The sequence below is a fragment of the Vidua chalybeata genome, chromosome 18 (assembly GCF_026979565.1).
Source record: "Vidua chalybeata isolate OUT-0048 chromosome 18, bVidCha1 merged haplotype, whole genome shotgun sequence".
Classification (NCBI taxonomy): Eukaryota; Metazoa; Chordata; class Aves; order Passeriformes; family Viduidae; genus Vidua; species Vidua chalybeata.
The window spans coordinates 11,777,874-11,796,464 of record NC_071547.1 but is presented as its reverse complement, the minus strand read 5'-3'; the positions used below and the strand labels follow the sequence as shown (position 1 = coordinate 11,796,464).

Here is an 18,591-nt window from a genome sequence, read left to right as displayed (position 1 = left end):
GTCCAACCCACAGATTCCTTGCTTCTCAGAGCTAAAATTTGAGGAGCACTCCAAGTGTTTGGGTGTTCCCACTCAAGCAGGTCTCCTGTAGTGGATGCTTTCTCATACAGGCCAGAAGATGTGCCAGTGACTTTTTTACCTTCTTGAATCAAAACAGGAAAGTGGCCAAACATTTGGGAATCGAACACTTGTGTAGTTAATCAGTGATTTGAACGGATGTCATTGAGCAAGAACCCGAGAGAAACATTTAAGAGAAATGCACATTGCTTTTTCAGTGAGACTTCCTTGGCTGATTCTGTGGGAAGAAGACTGGGAACATACATACAACATTTTTCCATGTAAATAACAGCCCCTCCAAGACAAGACTGTAGCTCTTCTGAAAGACTGGAAAAAGAGCATCAGGCTGCCATCCATAAGACGAGCCAGAAACCCAAATATTTGGATGAGAGCAACTTCTGAAAAAATAGAGAAACATTTACCAGGAGCCTTTCCATTTGCATTGTTAAAGGATTGCTAGGGATTACACCCTTCTCAGCTGCTGAGCGCTGTGGCTCTGCCTTGTATAAAGGAGCAGGGGAGTAGCAGTCAGCTAATCACAGGGGCACTAACACAGCAAACCATTAGAGACCTTTTACATTCCCTTTTAACAGACTATAGACTGTAGGAAAAATACCTTAAATAAGGCCAGAAGTGCCTTTTCATTGAGAAACCCCAAACTAAATATAGAAAACAAGGTTAAAAGACTCAGTTAAAACATCCATGCACACAGCTGACAGTGCAGAGGTCAGTTTCTTTAGCTGTGGAAGCTCAGCAGGCTGCAGAGTGGAGAAAAGATGGCAAAATACTTTTCCTATTTCTTTGATTGTGCCAAAATGTCCAACACTTTCAGCTCACTCTTCAGAGCCGATCACACTTGCAAAGAATCCAACCCTTGGGATCAGCAAAGCCAGGTCTTATAAAGGACAGATATTTAAATACAGAGCAGTGCAAAGGTACAAATGAGAAAGACATCAGCAGACTGAAGTGTGGCAAAGCACTTTTACATAAAGTGAGATACTTTTTTTACTACTGAAATTATGGGATGTTGTAATTAGGATTTGGCCAGCTGGGAGTGGGCATGAAGGATTATATTATTAAAATTGGAGTGAAGAAATATAACAGACCTTTAATTTTAATTATACTTTAAAAGAGCCTCGGTTTCCTTAGCCAGTGATCCTTCTAGTTCATGGCAGCGGCTTAGTGCCAGACTACTAAGATTGCACACAGTACACAGTGACTTTTGTGCATTTGTAATTCTTAATAATAAAAATATTTGAGACAAATCTGTTGCTTGTCACAATTTTCTTTAAAATGTTAATGATATAAAAACATATCTCTCATAACTATGTACACTACTTAAGAGGTACTACTTAATTTGTACAATGAGTGATGAACGTATGTGGTTTGGTTTTTTTAAAGAAATAGATCTAAATTAGCAAAAATAGGACCTCTAGATATAATTAATTAGCATCCATAAAGTGAATGTGAGGGAGGGAAGTTGACAGAACATGCTCACTATACCAAAATGGGCTGGTGACAGATATGTCCTGATGTCCCATTGGTAGTCTGTCTCTGCAGCACTGCTGACTTGCCCTCATTTAGAAACTCATAACCCACCAAAATTAAACTGCAACTAACAAACCTACAGAGCAGATGCTACTCAAACCCCTTTGGACCACATATAGGTTATCTCCACTTTACCTCCAGTTCTTCTTTGTTCTTTTGAGAGACCAGACCTTGGTGCATAACCCCAATCCTGAGTCCTCTGAGGAGAGCTACAGATCCCAGATTTCTGCAGGGATGGGGCTTTAGCAGCCTCTCATTCCTACCTACCTGATCAATGGGCTGTTCAGTGCTTCCTCAGTCTCACTGTAGACCATTCTTCACCAAGGGATCCCCATGGCTGCAGCCTGTGACCGTGTGTGCCAGTAGGAGCCAGGTGTCTCAGCAAGCCATGCCTATTATCCCTTTGGAAACTTAACCCAGTTTTGGTAATTCCCATGTATTAAAAATGAATGAGGTTAAGTGAAAATAATGAGGTTTTAAATTGTAATGTATATGAAATTGTTTTAATCTGCCTCTGGTTTTGAGTCTTCGGGGGTCCTTTGTTCAGCTTTGTATTAGAGATTGTCCTATAATCTTGTGTTTCCCAGAGCTGAGCTCTCTGGGAAAATGTGAACAATGTAATGCTCTGGATAAAAGTGCTGGAGCCAGCACCACTGCAGCTGTTTCCACCTCAAAGGATTACTGTAATTTAGAAGTATAATAGCACTAACATTAACTTCACCTCCCTCATATAATGCTAATGGACTGACTAGGAGTGAGAGTTAAAAAAAAAGGTGTTGATGAATCTCTTGCATGTTGGACCCTTCACTTCTTGGTTATTGAATAGCTTCCAACTCACAGTGTCAACTCTTGGGGAAGGAGCCCGATTTCTATTTAGAAATTGAGCAGGGCAGAACAGTTGGATGGTTTTCATAGCTGGTAACTGGTCATAAACCCCCTCACTTATCTTTGGGCATGACTGCAGGGAGCAAAGCCCACATGGTGCTAGGTTAAGTCGGTGGGTGATGGGCCAAGAGCAACCATCTGACCCAGGCAGAACCCAGTGGGATTCTTTGGGGGTTCTGGGGCTGCCAAGAAGGAGGAGGAGGAGGAGAAGTGTTGCACTTTGGCACAGCCAGTCAAACTACAGCAGGTGCCAGGCCGGCGGCTCCCGGCTCCCAGTGCCCACCACGCAGGTCCTGGGTGTTCACTGTCTTAGTCCTCACCTCCGGCGGGACTCCCGAGGCGCCGAGGGGAGCATCGCCCCGGCACCGCCGCGCGGCTGTGGGGAAGGGAAGGGAGATGCCCTGAGGGTCGGTGTGAGGGTGGGCCGGGGACAGCGCTGGGGTCAGTGTGAGGGTGGGCCGGGACGGACCCCGGGGCCTGGTAGGAGGGTGGGTCGGGAGAAGCCCTGGGGCATCGGGTGGGTCAGGGGGCAGCCCCGGGGATTGGGGTGAGGATGGGTCAGGAGAAACCCCGGCTCAGGGTAAGGGTCGGCCGGGGCGGGGACCGCGTCATGTGAGCGTGTGTGGAAGCAGCGGAAGGATACCTGCACTCTGACAACCCCTCCCGCCCCTCTCCTCTGGCCGCAGCCGCGGCGGAGACCACCCGCTCCTCACAGCCCCGTCCCCAGCCCGTGCCCTCAGCGGGAGTGAGGGATAGCGGAGCAGAGGAAGGCGGGAGGGTGAGGGCGGGCGAGAGGCGGCGGCGATGGGCGGAGGAAGAAGCGCGGCAGGGAGGGACTATTTGAGGAGACCCTGGCAGACTGTTGAGGTGCGGAGTGATCCCGGCGAGTGAGCGGCCCCGCGCTGAGGCCGAGGAGGGCGGCGGGCGCGCCGGGCGCCATCCCAGCGAGGGCTCAGCGCCTGCGCCGCTCCCGCCGCTGTGAGGGGAGCACCGGCGGCCGCCCCGCTTCACCGCCAGCCCCTGCCCCGGGGGGCTCGTCCCCAGCCATGGCCCAGATACTGCCCATTCGCTTCCAGGAGCACTTCCAGGTGAGTGCAGGGGGGCAGCAGAAAAGGCGCGGGGTCGGAGTCCCCCTCTTCTGCCTCACTCCGTCTCTAGCGGGGCGGGGGGGGGCCGCGGCCTAGGCGGGCCAGGGGAGCGCTTAGGGCGGGGAGAGGGGGCCAGGCCGCGGGGGACCTTCTCAGTCCCCTCCTTCCTTCCTTCTGGAGCGCGGCCGCCGTTTCGCCGGGCGCCGTGGGAAGGCGCGCGGGGACGAGCCCGCCCCCGGTGCGGACTCTGGGCTGCCGCTTCTGTTCATCCGTCCGTCCATCCTTCTATCCCCGGAGCTGCGTCCCCGTGGCGTGCGGAGCGGCAGCGATTTGTGCAGAGTCACTCGTCGCCTGAGGGACCTCCCGCTCCGGGGAGGGGGCGGCGCCGCGCCGGAGCCGCGCTGCTCTCCCCGGGCACCGCGGGCGCTCCCCCGCCTCGGCTTGGGTGGACGCCGCAATCTTGCAGGCGGATTGTGGTTTTTCCCTTTCCCCTAAACGACCATCAGCCTCTGGATCGCGAAGGTTCCTGGGAACCTCTTTTTGTGCAGCTGTGAGGAAATTGGTGAGATGAGGTGCAAGAAACCATTTGGTCTTGGAAGCTGTACAGCCTCTGTCCTTCCTTCCAAACATAACTATATTAAAAAATCCTCCCCCAAAATGACATGGTTCTGTTCTTAATATCCCGTGAAAACCATAATGCCAGAATTGGAAAAGATCCATAGCTAATGGATGCAGCACAGACAAACCGGTTTGTGTGTTTCCTTGTGACCTGGTGGTGAGGGAGGGTTGTAAATGGAGTGAGAGAACAGCAGTCTCTGAACGTGCAGTTTGAGGCAGGAATTGAAGGAATTTGCTAAATGAATGAGAGAACAGGAAGTGGACTTGGCAAGTCATCCTTCTGTCGCTGTACCGCCCCTTTCTGTCAAATCAGGCATCCATTTCAAAATACGAACTAGGTATCACCCCCCAGTGTGGACTGCATGCAACTCCGGGCATTTCAGCTTCAGAAATGGTTACGGCTGCTTCTCAGCTCCCTTTGGTATGTATTTTTTTTGCTTAACTGGAAGAACTGTCCTGGTGACCCTAGAAGGAGCTCTAGCCAGAAAAAAACCCCAGTAATTAGAGTGAATTCCAGAAATATCTAATCTCTCTGTCCAAGGGAGGAGACACACCTGTGTCCTCTGAGTTTTCATGGGTTAGGAGAATTTAACATGGTGAAGAATTCTACCACCCCCTCCCTGCCAGTGTCCACTATAGCAGTGATTATAGTAATCTCAAATAGGTTCATAAGAGCTGCAGAACACCTGTCTGAGTAAGAAACTTGTGATCAAAGTGATTTTGTTGTCAGACTCTTTTTAGAGACCGTATAGTTCTTACCATATAAAACTGGCAAGCATAACCAATCCTTCTGATTGTGTTTGATCTATACAATAGCGATGAGAGGACATCACACTTAATATGCAAGAGGTGTCCTGTGCTGCTTTGTACGTTAAACGACTGTTTCTGTGATTACCAGTGTTGTGTGTCTTGCCATGCTGCCAATATCAGCATATCAGCATTGTGCTACCTCAGGTTTGGGGGGGGAGGGGGGCTGCCCACCTGCTTTTCAAGGGTTTTGTACTGAAGTCATACTCTATTTTTTGCTCTTAAGCAATTTGATCTTATTGAAAAGGCTAAACCTGTGCTTGAGTTACTTTTTCTCAGCATGAAAGCTGCATGGAGGAGCAGGGAGTACCCTGGGATGTGTGTTTCAGTGATCCCAAGCTGTAAGATCATTCTGTGCCTTGGTTCAATCTGTGTACTGTTTCTACCTGTAGCCTTTTTAATTAATACTGTGAGTGATTAGAATATCAGTTAGTGCTATAATTAATTCCAAGTTCAGCCTGTTGCTGATGAAACATTATTTCCCTTAAGTTCAGTGTCTTCCCAAGGTAGTTGTATGTACATTACTAAAAGAAGGACTGAACCGTGCAGAAAGTGCTCTCCAGAGAAGCTAAACATAAACTGCAGTGCTAAATACTGAACTCTTCTCTCCCACTCTCTCTTGCTGGAAGTGGATAAATGGTAGTGTGAAGTGAAACAGTGATCTTGGTCCATGCAGAATTGGAGGAGTGCTAGGGATCAAGCAGACTGCTTACATTCTTTGTGCAGCTCATTTTGTCTTATGTTGATCATCCTTCTGTAGTAGCTCCAAGCCTGAGCAGGAGGAGTGACTGCCAGTCATAGGGCACATTAAATTTGAAGTTGTTACAGCTTGTGTGTTCAAGTCCTGTGTGAGCTGAAGGATAGAGAATAGTTGCACTGAAAAAAAGATATCCAGGTCTTGATGTGGTAGAAGGAATTCAGTCTGTTTGTTTAGCTCCATTTAATGCAATTGAACAGTTATTTTTAGATATGAACTCTGTCACTATGAGTCTTCACAAATTTATAAAGAACTTTCATCTTGCTCATTTTTTCCCCAGAGGATATTGGAGTTTAAGTTCCATAGCAAGGGAGGGGAATAATACAAGGACTTAGTTTTTATCTGTCTGGTGACTGCCCAGCTGCAGCAGTGCAAACTATGCCAAGTCCTGCTGTAGTGCGTTACTCGTGTGTACTACTTAAGCTAATGTGATTTAATCAGGTTCTTAACTCCAGCATTTCTGTTGGAGCAGTGAATTATAAATTATTTACCAGATTGAACCCTTTCAAGGGAATTGTAGTTTACAATGGAAGTGCAGTAAAAGACCAAATATACTGGTAGATTGTAAGCAGTACTACTGGAATCTAGTGTACAAAGTGTTCCTGATCTAAAATTAAACTTTTCCTTCACTTAGTCATTGCTTTTGTCTTAAAAACTTCTCTTTGTGCCTCTTTGAGCTTTTTTCTCACTAGCAAAAATCTTTGCTTGTCTATGGGGAAAACTGTTGCTTAAGCAAGAGCCCCGGTTCCAAGATGGGAGCTATCATCCCTTCAATGCACAAACACATAGTTCTGCTGGCTGTTCGGTAACTTAATACAGACTCTTGAGCACAGCCAGCTACTGTGAGAAAACTTGTGTGCATGACATGCTCTCAATATATAAGTGCTGGACATCTTGGTGCAGCACTGACAAGATAAAATATCCTGATTTTAAGCATAAAGGATGTAGATTGATTTCCATCATTTTTGAGACAAAACCACTTTCTGTTTGGGTAGTCTGACTTGTCTTATTAAGAATTACTACCTGTTGTGCAATAGGCATGACTGAACTGGATGGTTTTCATAAATTTGCATTGGCTGGACACATGCACTTAAGCACTCGGGAGATTTGCAGGCTGTAAGTGACTTTTTAGATTTGTATTCAAAATGTAGGGCTAAATATTATGACTTGATCCAGCTATTCAGTGATGAAGAGCCTAAATTTGCTCATTGGATTCAGAAGTGCCCTGCACACGGTAGTGACAACTCATTTGATAGATGATCCAGTCCTCATCACCAACACACAGAAATAGATTTTTGTGTAGGGAGTAACTGTCACCTGAGATGAAAAGCCTAATTGCAACTGCAGCTCAGACCAGTGGTCTTTAATGTTTTAGTGTCTTATATATTTCCTTGGTGTCCCTCAGCTGTCAAAATGAGAGCTATAGCAGGAGATGAGGTGAGGGTGAGCAGTTGAGCAGGAATGTCCAACAATTACATGCACATCCTTACTGGGGATGATTAGAGCTTTATGTAGTCACATGAGTAAGAGTTATGGGAAACTATTACTGCATTTTTGGCTTGTAATATGTTTAAAAAGATGTGTGCTTACAGAGCTTTTAGCAGGCAGTTTTTATTTGGGTGCATACAGCCTCTGTCCAAGCCTTACTCTTTTCTAATGGCATTAGAAAGAATAGTTGATCATCTCTAACAAGCATTTATACTAGAATTATGTGGCATGAAGCTGAAATGAGATACTTACACTAAACTCTGGAGAGATACTAAATTCCCAGAGTTCTGACTCCAGCATTTAACTGATGGTAGGTCCCAATTACTGGAGTGTCAGTATTAGACAGGATTAATTATTTCCCATTAGAGAAACAGACTTAGTTTGAAGACTAGAGGTATCAGTATCTGAGTTGGCCTGTGCTGGCTCAGTCTGGATCACTGCATTCCACAGTAAGGGAAATGCATTGGAAAGCTCAGTATTTCATAGAGCTCTTGTGTAAAAGACATCTTGACTTCATTTCTTAGCACATGGTACAATGCTGGTAAAGAACAGCAAAAGACTAAATATCAGATTAATAATGGTCTTTCATCCTGAATATCTTTGTGTCTTCATTCATGTTGAGAGGCAAATAATACATCTTAGTTTAATCTTTACCATGTCAGTAAGTTCTCAATATCCATAAAATTCTTAAAGGTTTTATGGTATCTAATCCACTCTGTAGTAGTACTAGATACCTATGAAGCAAAAGTCTTTGTTTATCTGGTTCATTCAGCCTGATAGTGAAAATTGTTCTATGCTGTTTGTGTAGCTAATGGGTGTTAGGGCAGGAGAGGTATCGGGCTGTTACTTGTAGAACAGAATCTTACCCTTTCCCCTACAGCCAGGCTTGCTGTAACCTACATGGGGCTGCTTGGTAGGGCTTAACTGGATTACCCAAAAGTAAGGTGTGGGTGAAATCATGGAAATTATGGTAAATGGAATAATGGAAATCATAGTAAATACCTCTGGAATGACTGTGTAGTGCTGTATCTTTATTTTCAGAAGAAAACAACCTTAGTTTGAGAGGGTACTGCTTGCCTAAGAAGCATAATAAAAAAATGAAAATTTAGTAGTAGTTGAGAGGCCTGTTGTTCACTCCTTTAAGAAAATAAACTGAAAAATTGTTAATATATATAAACCTCAGTAATGACCTATAGAATTTTCACCTGATGCCTTTTAAGATACATTGCTAAGTGCTTGCTACCTCCTGTAATAAAGTTAGACTAATTTTTTTCTTGAGGAAGTGGGGGAAGGTGCTTTAGAACAACTTTGTTCAGATCATCATGGAAGATGTGTCCCATCGAGGGTAAAAGTGATCTTTTATTTGATGCTGGAGGGATTCTGCTCATATTCTTCTGTACAGCCAATAAGGAATATGCCTCTTACAGTGCCTCACATATCTCAGGAGGATACTACCACTCCCCTAATAGTAGGAACAGTCTTCATTGCTTTCAGGCTAAACTGTGAAGAGTTGTCATCACTGACTGGGACTTGCAGTATTCACATGACCATCCTTTAGGGAATACTGGCATTTAGCCTTTAAAAGATGTGACAGGTTGCCCTAATAATAACGATGGCAGTGATACACGAGCAGAATTTAGATTACCTTTTCTGAAGCTTTTGCTAGATTTTATAATGGGTTAAAGCAGGAAATTTTAATACCAGAGTGTGATGCAAAATCATACTTGTCTTAGTGAAGATACGCAAAACGTTTTCTTCAACAGGGACCAGCCTTTGAAGTGAATAATGGTGGGCTTAAAGCTGAATTTCAGGGAAATGCCTCAAGGTTCTCACTTTGCAAAATGAGTGGCCAGGGGCTGTCCCTTGAAGAGTAGGTCAAACTGAAGCATGCTAATTGAGAAGAGACCTTGAAAAAGCTGTGTTTCTGCTTCAATACTCTGCAAATACATCTGAATTTGGATTAATTAAATTTTGTTAGGAACTTAGCTGTGCTGCAGTTAAATCTCTTGACTACTCTTGTGACTCTTAATGGACTGTACTCTGTTGGCAGATGGACTCAGAACATACTCAACATCAAAGTGCTTAAGTGTCAAATTCGTGAGTGTGTGATTTGTGACAATATGTGGGCATTGTCTGGTGTAGAGCAAGACAGCAAGAACAGTGAGTTAAGAACCTATCATTCCTCTATTGTTGAAGGTCACAGAACTTGATGGAGCTACCACTTGCATGTTTACTGTGTGCTAAAACATTGTGTGTTACATATGAAAGGTACATGAGTTGTCTTGGTGTGAAGGCTTCTTTCCTTACCGACACAGAAGCCTGTAGTAGCCATCTACCTGGCAGATTTGTTTTCAAAACTCTGGGTGCAAGCATGATCTAATGACCTTGTGCCTAAACTTTGATTCTCTTTTGGAATGAATGGCACCTGCTCAAGTTTACAGTTATGTATTAAGTATTTACCCCTGAAGTGAGCTGTTAGCTGAATGGCTCTCAGTTCTGCTGAGAAACACTTACGGGAATGAGTAAATGTCTTTTTATGCATTCGTACATTTGGTTTATATTACATTACTGAAACTTGAGTCTGTTGAGATTAGCAATTACTGAGCTGAATAGCTCTTCATTAGTCAGCTCAACAGAAAACAAACAGTTCCTGAGGCATTCTTGGGCACAGTCCCGACACATCACACTTAAGGGTATCTCTGTTACATACCCAATTTATGATTTAGTGAGTAGCATTACAGAAGCTCTAACGAGCCATGATCAGCTAGCTCAAACACACTAAAACAGTGTTTGTGATGCCGTAGTGGGACTTCTTGCCCAAGGGATTTAGTCTATTGTGTGAAGCTCCTGGTGTATCAAAGGAGCGTAATGACTCTGATTGCTGGTGGTATATTCTATCCTGTCTCCTTGAGGGCAGTAGTTTTTCACTTGCAGTGCACTGAAAAGCAGTATAGGGTAATCCTTTGAGAAGCTTCAGTGAAGCTGATGCAGTGCCTGTGCTTGAAAAGCATTGCTTTGGGGCATAAAGCAGGTGCTCAGGCTTGTCATGGTTACTGTTATATAAAATGCAGCTGACAGATGTACCAAACCAGGCTGTGCTGCATAGGTAGATCTGATTTACTGTGGAGCAGTGATGTTTGTTCACTACCACCTCGTCCTGTTAACTGAAATTGAGAGTGAATGGAAATAAAGTTAATACATAAGGATGAAAATTATATATATATATACATAGCTGTCTTGTAAGGGAGTCTGTTTGGCAGCTCAAAATTACTCCAGGTTACATTTAGAGTAACTACTTTGTTTTTACTATTGTAAAAAAAAAAAAAAAAAAACCAACAAAAACTTGTGCTGGTTGAGCACAAGTTATGCTTTTAGAGCTGGACATACTGCTGGAAGGGACCTGCATCACAACCCCTGCCTTTGTTGTTGAGCCTAATGGCATGGCATCTTGGGTAAGGTGAGGTTAAATGATTGTTTCTTTTAACACATCTTTCTTACCTTTCACTGGTAAGAACTAGGTATTCTGTGAAGTAAGATGAACAAATCCACTTTGTAGGCCAATTGAGACCTGCTGTGTAGACTTCCTTCTACACTGTTGCTAGGAGTGAGCATAAGGGTAATTGATTCTTTCTGTACTACCCACTGATGCTGAACATTGTCATTCTGCCACGTAAGTTTTGAACATCAAATTTACCAGCCTTGCTAAAACTGGAATAGTGGTGCTATTGCTGGTGTAGTCTTACCACATAACTAGAACTGGGTTAAGTAATAAATGCCTAAGTTAAAATTCCTTTTAGTTTGTATCAAGAACACAATTTCAGAATGTCTTCAGAACCTGAATACTGACAATTGTATAATTCTTTACCTGTGGAACAAAGAGACTCAAGATAAATCAGAGTTCAATAGTGTACACTCTAGTCAGAGAAACTTGTCAGTCTTGCATTTCCTTCTGGAGGAGATTATAGGCATAGAGGCTTGAGTTAGACCTTCAACATGGGAAGGATAATGAAGTACTCTTCTTCTGTCTTTCTAGCTCCAAAATTTGGGCATTAATCCAGCAAATATTGGATTCAGCACCCTAACAATGGAATCTGACAAGTTCATCTGCATAAGGGAGAAAGTAGGAGAGCAGGCACAAGTAGTGATAATTGACATGAGTGATCCAACAACACCCATCAGACGTCCAATTTCTGCAGAAAGTGCCATCATGAATCCAGCCTCTAAAGTAATAGCGCTAAAAGGTGAGTAACCCTTTATGACTGCAGTATGAAAACTACTGTTTAGCTGTACTACTTAATAGTGCTTTTAAACTTTATGTAAACTTTCTAAGAAGAATGTATATGAGGATAAGAATTCTCGCCTGAACTTGCATGCTGTATTTTTGGTAGTAGATCTTTCAGTAATCTCTGGATGATTTGCCTCCAAGTGGGTGTGAGATGCTTGGACCTGGCACTGCAGCCTCCTAGCCTCACTGAGGACCAGGTCAGCATTTGGTATACTTTCCTTTTAAACAGGTATTGTAAACATAATGGACACTTGTATAAATGAATAGGGGTGTAAAGCCATATTTTCTGCCCTGTCCTGGCCCTTTTTTGTAGCTCTGAAGTTTTTACTAGATAGTGACAAAAATGTCATAAGGATGGCCAGTAAGTGCAAAAGTGTGAACATAACAAACATGTTAAGTTTGACAATCATGAGGTCTTGCAGCTAGAAGACCTCTGCTTACTGCTACCTGTGGTGTTGTTACTGCCTTTAAGTAGCACTCTGAGCTCAAAGAAGTAATTTTTAATTCATGTCTGGCTCTTTTCTCAAATGACCAACATCTGGTATTTAATCTTAATAACTGTTACTGACTATGTACTTTTCTTCCTGCATCTTATCTAAACAGATGGTGAGTGAACTTTGTCCTGACATTGTATGTTTGGTAGTACAGAATGGTCCCATCTCATAAAAAGTACTGAACTTTAAGGTAGCCATTTGACGGTTCACTTCATGGCCAGGTGGGGGAATCTTAATCCTCAACTGGTATTGCAATGATCATGTTCTCCATTGGCTTGTTTCTGACCATTTGGCTGTTTTGACTATTGACTGTACCAAGTGAAGGAGGAGAGTGTGCTTTTAATGTTTGTGTGTATATGTGAAGGAAGTACAGTTGATAGACAAAATGAAGTTGCAATATTTTTATGAGAGACCGGCTAGCATGTCCTGTGTGCTATTCATTTCTGCCTAAGTGTGTTTTTTATTGTGAAAAATCATGGTGAAATTTCTTGGGGGTCCAAGAAACTGTCCTCAGAACTGGCGCAAAACCTTTTTCTTTTCTTTGATCTCAGTCTTATACTGACATCAGGTGAGAACTAAAGTGAATGTTTGACTTCAGCTGAATCTGTGATTCAGCTGAGATAGTTATGCATCTTGCAAAGGACTGCCTTACCCTGGGTATGGGTAAAGGTAATAATGAAAAAATAAAACAGATCTGTTAAGAGTTTACTGTCCTTTATCTTGGCCCCCTTTAAACAAACTGTATTGGCAAGGAAAGTGCCTTCTCTACACTAGCAGAGCTTTGTCTACCTCTTAAAAGGAAACTACATAATCCATTTAGTTAGTATGTTAGTTTTCAAACCTGATTATCATCAGCTTCAAAAAATATAGCTTTATTCTTGCCAGTTAAGACTTGCTCAAAAGGAGTGTTTTTCTGTCCATTCAGAGTGAATAATTCTGTCCTCTGAACCAATAAGGTTGAGTTAATGATGTTACGTTGACATGCAAAGTTGTGTTGTCAAGTGTTGCAAACTTAGTGATCTCTTCTGTAAATAATCTAGTGATCAGAAGGTTGGGTAGAAAAGAGGGTTAATAGAGCTACCTAACCAATGCCCATGCTAACCTGAAGACATGGTTTAAGTCAGTCTGTCACTCCAGACTTTTCCCTGCTGATTGAGTGAGGCTTTAATAGTCAAAATGGTTACATATTGTGACTCAGTGTGCCATGATGGGGAGTTGCTCGTAATCCCAGGATTATTGAGCAATAAATGTAGAAACTCGCCCTCAGAAAAAGAAATGAAATAGTTCTTGATTTTAACTGACATACAGTATGCACAATTTCATTTCTGGATTGCATGTGGCATTCTCCTGGTGTACCAAGATTTATGCATTGTCCTTGTGTTCTTGGTCCTCTTGCACTGCTCTGTACTGGTAGTGCTCAGCAGTGGGTATAAGTGGAGAATGCAACATTTGAGGGTGCTTCCATTCTTTGTGTAATGGAGAAATGTCATGCTCCAGTCAACTGTAATGTAAGTTCTTGTGCTGATGTTCAAAAATCAAATCTGCTTACTTGATTGCGCCTTGCGCCTGTATAGTCTAAATAGATTCATCAGTTTGGTAGTTTGATCAGAAAACCTTAAGTCTTTTTGTCTCGAATCTTGGCCTAATAAAGTGTTCAAGTAGACATAAGACTCAAAGCACGCTTGCTCTCACTATGACTGTATAGCAGGTCCTACTTTCTCAATCCAAATAACAGAATTTTTAAATAATTTAATTACAGTTTAAGGCTGTGAAGTTTGAATATATATTGCCACACTTAAGGAGTTGTAAAGCAGTGCCTTCTGCAGCTCCCAACATCCAGGGCTAAGCTGCCTAGTGAAGCTTGTACAATCCATTTCCAGCTGTGACATAACAGTCAAATTTAATCTAGAAAAGAGACAAGCATGAGCTTTTAGCTGTTTGTCAGTTTCTCCTATGTTCTTAAACCTATGAAAGACATATTGTATCCTATTTAGAAGACTGTCCTTAAGAGCAGTTCTTCCGTATGCTTATTCTGGGATCGTTGTTTAGATGGTGACCAGAGCCCTTCTAGAAGTACTTGTCTCCTGGCTGCATGTGAGGCTGTACACTGTGGGAGTTCAGAATCCATCTTTTGATAGCACCAGGCCATTGCTGGACAAACTGTCCAAGAGAGTAAATATGCTGTTTCCAGCTATCAGTTTACGGACCTGGGCTTACTGCATCTGTCTAACACAGTAAGTGCATGCGCAGAGCAGTGTTCGTTAGCAGGCTGCTTTTGGTCCCAGGGAAGCTAGCAAGCTCTCCTAGGAGGTTGTTGATCAGGTTGACAGTTTTCAATGCTGTTAAAACAGGCAGCAAATGCTGCATGTGATAGCTCTTAAGTCTTGCATTGTCTCTTGACACTATATTAAACTCACATGATCTATTTATATATAAATTATGCTAAAACGCTATAGAGCAGTTCAAGATACATATTAATTTGGGATTAGTAACTCCTGAATACCCAGCCTTTATCTATCAGTGAACATCTCCCACTTTGGCAGTCACAAGTGTTACTAGCAGGAAACACTTCTGAAATGGGGATAGAAATAATGGCATTACAAGCCAGTACTCCAGCAGTCTGAGTGGGTGTCTTGTGAACAGAAAAGAATATTCCTGGAGCTGAGTTGTCTCATCTGCAGTAAAATAAAGCATCACTTTGATTTCATGAGAGGAATGGATTCCCTTATTCTTTATAGTTTGGTTCAATTAGCATTGGTTTTAGGCCTACTTAGCAGGGTAAGGTTTCTGGTTATTTAAAAGGACTACTAAAATCAAGCCTAAACCTGCAGTATAGTTTCCTAAATAATAAAGAAGTAATCTTAACTGGTCCTAAAGCTCCAAACCTTCCTATAGTCTTTCTGAACTTCTGACTTCAGTAGGTACTTGTTGTACAAAGCCCATCTAGTTCAGTGTGCAGTTCATCCAACAGGAAAACAAAATGGAAGCTGTGATCTTTGGCTGTCTGAAGCTGTTTCAAGTCTCATGCTGTTTGACTCAGTCCAGGTCATCTATAGCAGCTACTAAATTGACATAAACTGGAGCCACTCTTTCTATTAATTATACTGAATGACATCTACTATAAATCTGTAACTTGGCATACCAGTGCTGCCAACTGGCAGCACAAGAGTTTACACAAGCTGTGTAGCTTAGACTGTCTTTTTACTACAGCTTATAGTAAATTGAAGTGTCTGTGCTTGTCAGTTGTTGGAATGTCTGTGTGACTGTCTGTAAGGAAATTTTTTTGGTTTTGGGATGGTACAAGTGTTGGGGGTGGAGAGGGGATTCTGTTAAGAGTCAAGTGTCAAAGGAGACTGAGATGTGACAGGACACTAACCCTGTCTGTAACACCACTGGAACAGTGGGTTAAACTGGGTGCTTGTAAATGGGCAAGCTACAGGATGGCCACTGTGGTAATTGATCTGTGATGTTTCTTGGATTTTGTCACACTAGCTGGGAAAACACTTCAGATTTTTAACATTGAGATGAAAAGTAAAATGAAAGCCCACACAATGGCAGAGGAAGTGATCTTCTGGAAATGGATATCTGTGAATACAGTTGCCTTGGTGACAGAGACAGCAGTGTACCACTGGAGCATGGAGGGAGAATCACAACCCCAAAAGATGTTTGATAGACACGCTAGTCTTGCAGGCTGCCAAATCATCAATTACAGAACAGATGAACACCAAAAATGGCTGCTGCTGATAGGAATTTCAGCACAGGTAAGTTCCCTGGCAGCAATATTATGAAGATAACTAGGAGAGCCCTGGCCCCACTTCACTTAATAACTACTGTAGTTTAACTTTGGTTTCTGTAAATAAAAAATTCAAAACTATATTTTGTGTAGAAACAGCCTGACTTGTAGTTCGGCTCAAGTGTTAGAGGAGGGGATGAGAGGCATTTGCTGCTTTTTAGTTTACTGTCCCAAGGGTCTTGCTACAAACATTTGAAATCTTATCTCTAAAAGCTGACCTTCCTTTTTTTCTAGCAAAATCGTGTGGTTGGTGCAATGCAGCTGTATTCGGTTGATAGAAAAGTCTCCCAACCTATAGAAGGCCATGCAGCAGCTTTTGCAGAATTCAAAATAGAGGGAAATGCCAAACCTTCTACCCTCTTTTGTTTTGCTGTGAGGAGTCCTGCAGGAGGCAAGGTAAAGTCTACATCTGTGTTCCTGTAGTGCCATAGGTAGGTTTGCATCAAACTGAATGTGGAATTCAGTAGCATTGAAAATGCTACAACTGCTGAGCAGTCTGTGCAGGGCTGAGATAAAACCACAGTAAATGCCTTGGCCTTTCTAGTCTTGTCCTCCAAAACAGATGAATTGACAAGGCTCAAAATGCCTTGAATAGGAATAGTCACTTTATAAAAAGAGTGGGTGTTTTGGCTTTTTTTTTATTCTTCTCCCAGGTTTTAGTTTATCAGGTTCCAGCAAATTTAACATTCTGAATATGTGGAGCACAACTCCCGAGACTGCGTTGGCCAAATGTGGCAGATGACTTCAGCAGCATATCTGAGGAAAGGAACTTCTTTCATGTGTCTGTATTTGCAGGCAATCTTGTGACATGAACCCTTTTCTTCCTAGCTGCACATAATCGAAGTAGGTCAGCCAGCTACTGGAAATCAGCCATTTGTTAAGAAAGCTGTTGATGTGTTTTTCCCACCTGAGGCACAGACAGACTTTCCTGTGGCAATGCAGGTAAATATTTGACACCGCCCCCCCCCCCCCAAAAAAAAAAAAACAACCAAACAACTTTATGATCTGGCAAGGAGCTGACGTCTGTTGCAAAGATTGTTTTCTGTAGTGCTTTGCTGTCATTCTTCCTAGTTCTGGGAGGGGTGTTAATAGGTTTGTGGGAAGTAGCATGGACACTAAAACAGTAACTTAAATATATAGACTGCTCCTGTATTTAAAAAAATAATAAACAAAAAGCCCTAACAAAACTTCTACAAAAAGAATCCAAACCAATGAAACAGACCCCAAAGAAACCCCTTGAGAGTGTCTTCAGGGAGAATGTATCCAGCATCACTTCGGCTGTTCAGCTTCCTACTAATGTTCCAAGTTCTGAATAAGAATATCAGCATACCTCCTGTAGTAGCAGCACAGAAAAGGCTATTTGGGGCATTATTGGGAGATTCTTTAGGAAAGAACAGAACTGGTTGCTATCACAGACCAAATTTCATTTAGCATGTCTCTAGGACTAGAAATGTGTCATAAAATCAGACTATCTCAGAGCATAAGACTGCTGACAAGTCTAATAGACCAGGTTTGTAAGTAGACCAAGAGATGCCCATAACTAAGGTGCATATGTGGCAGGATTCATGTGGCTCTATACTTCAGCTTAAGGCTTAATTAACAAAACATCCAAAGACTTGTTTCAAGGGGAGAGTACTTCTATGTCTCAAGACCCTTTTAGCTTGAAAGCCTCCCCAGTTTCAGTGACTTGACAGATAAACTGGAGTACTCAGTAGATGAGCTTGGTTTAGATTCTGCTGGTGCTTTGGGTAGCCTTTGTTGGAAGAGAATGGGATTATCTCATTAGTATTTCTGAACATATCTAGACTAGAATGCTAATTATGCCCAAACTTTTCTCCTCTGCTTGGCTTATTAGGATGAGGAGTATGTTCTTTGCTGCAGATGAATTTTAATTTCCCTTCAACCTCTGTTCACTGGAGCTGTGCCTGCAAATGGCCAGCAAAGCTGTTCATTGCTTTTGAGTCTGAAAGGAAGAAGCCTGAAGCTATATTTGTTCTTAGTGTCAGTACAAAGGCATGTCACTACAGTACTTTCTTGTGACTAGGCTAAAGGCAGCTGTCTTAAGTGTTATAATCTTACTAGTTTTGACTAATAAAAACCTGTCTTTTGGCAGATTGGAATTAAGCATGGTGTAATTTATCTGATCACCAAGTATGGATATATCCACATGTATGATTTGGAGTCTGGAGTGTGCATCTACATGAACCGTATTAGTGCTGATACTATCTTTGTCACAGCTCCTCATGAACCTACCTCAGGCATTATTGGTGTGAACAAAAAAGGACAGGTAACAAATCCAGCATTCTGTTTCTGAGCCTTCTAAAGTTCAAATGGAATGTAACAAACCTAGGGAGTGACTTGATGCAACAAATGTCATGGAAGAGAGCAACTGACTATTTGATTAATCAGTTTTTTATCGCTCCTAGTACAGAGCTACTTGAAGAAGAACTTGTTTTTTTACTAATCTGCTCCTTCACTGATGAGCTGCATAGCCATTTTGTTGCTGTATTTCATAGTAGTTGTGGAAAGGACAGTACTCCTCAATATGCCTCTTATCCTTTCCAGGTGCTTTCTGTATGTGTTGAGGAAGACAACATTGTGAACTATGCTACGAATGTTCTCCAGAATCCTGACTTGGGACTGCGAATGGCTATACGTAGTAACCTAGCGGGGGCAGAGGAGTTATTTGCCAGAAAGTTCAACACACTGTTTGCTCAAGGAAACTATGCAGATGCTGCTAAAGTAGCTGCATCTGCACCAAAGGTAAGTAA

The 18,591-nt window shown here is 42.6% G+C and overlaps 1 protein-coding gene across 3 annotated transcripts in view; it reads left to right on the top strand.

The window, feature by feature from the left end:
• The first annotated feature begins 3,382 nt into the window (after nt 1-3,382).
• CLTCL1 (clathrin heavy chain like 1) overlaps nt 3,383-18,591 on the top strand; it is a 33,906-nt gene continuing 18,697 nt past the window's right edge. Inside the window, exons 1-7 of one of the 3 annotated variants that reach the window (XM_053959459.1) lie at nt 3,383-3,578; nt 11,282-11,489; nt 15,520-15,788; nt 16,055-16,216; nt 16,649-16,762; nt 17,934-18,107; nt 18,386-18,583. In XM_053959459.1, coding sequence (XP_053815434.1) covers nt 3,537-3,578; nt 11,282-11,489; nt 15,520-15,788; nt 16,055-16,216; nt 16,649-16,762; nt 17,934-18,107; nt 18,386-18,583 — 1,167 coding nt within the window. In that variant the 5' untranslated portion in view covers nt 3,383-3,536. The remainder of the gene's footprint in view (nt 3,579-11,281; nt 11,490-15,519; nt 15,789-16,054; nt 16,217-16,648; nt 16,763-17,933; nt 18,108-18,385; nt 18,584-18,591) is intronic. The other 2 variants (XM_053959457.1, XM_053959458.1) reach the window with 2 other exon arrangements.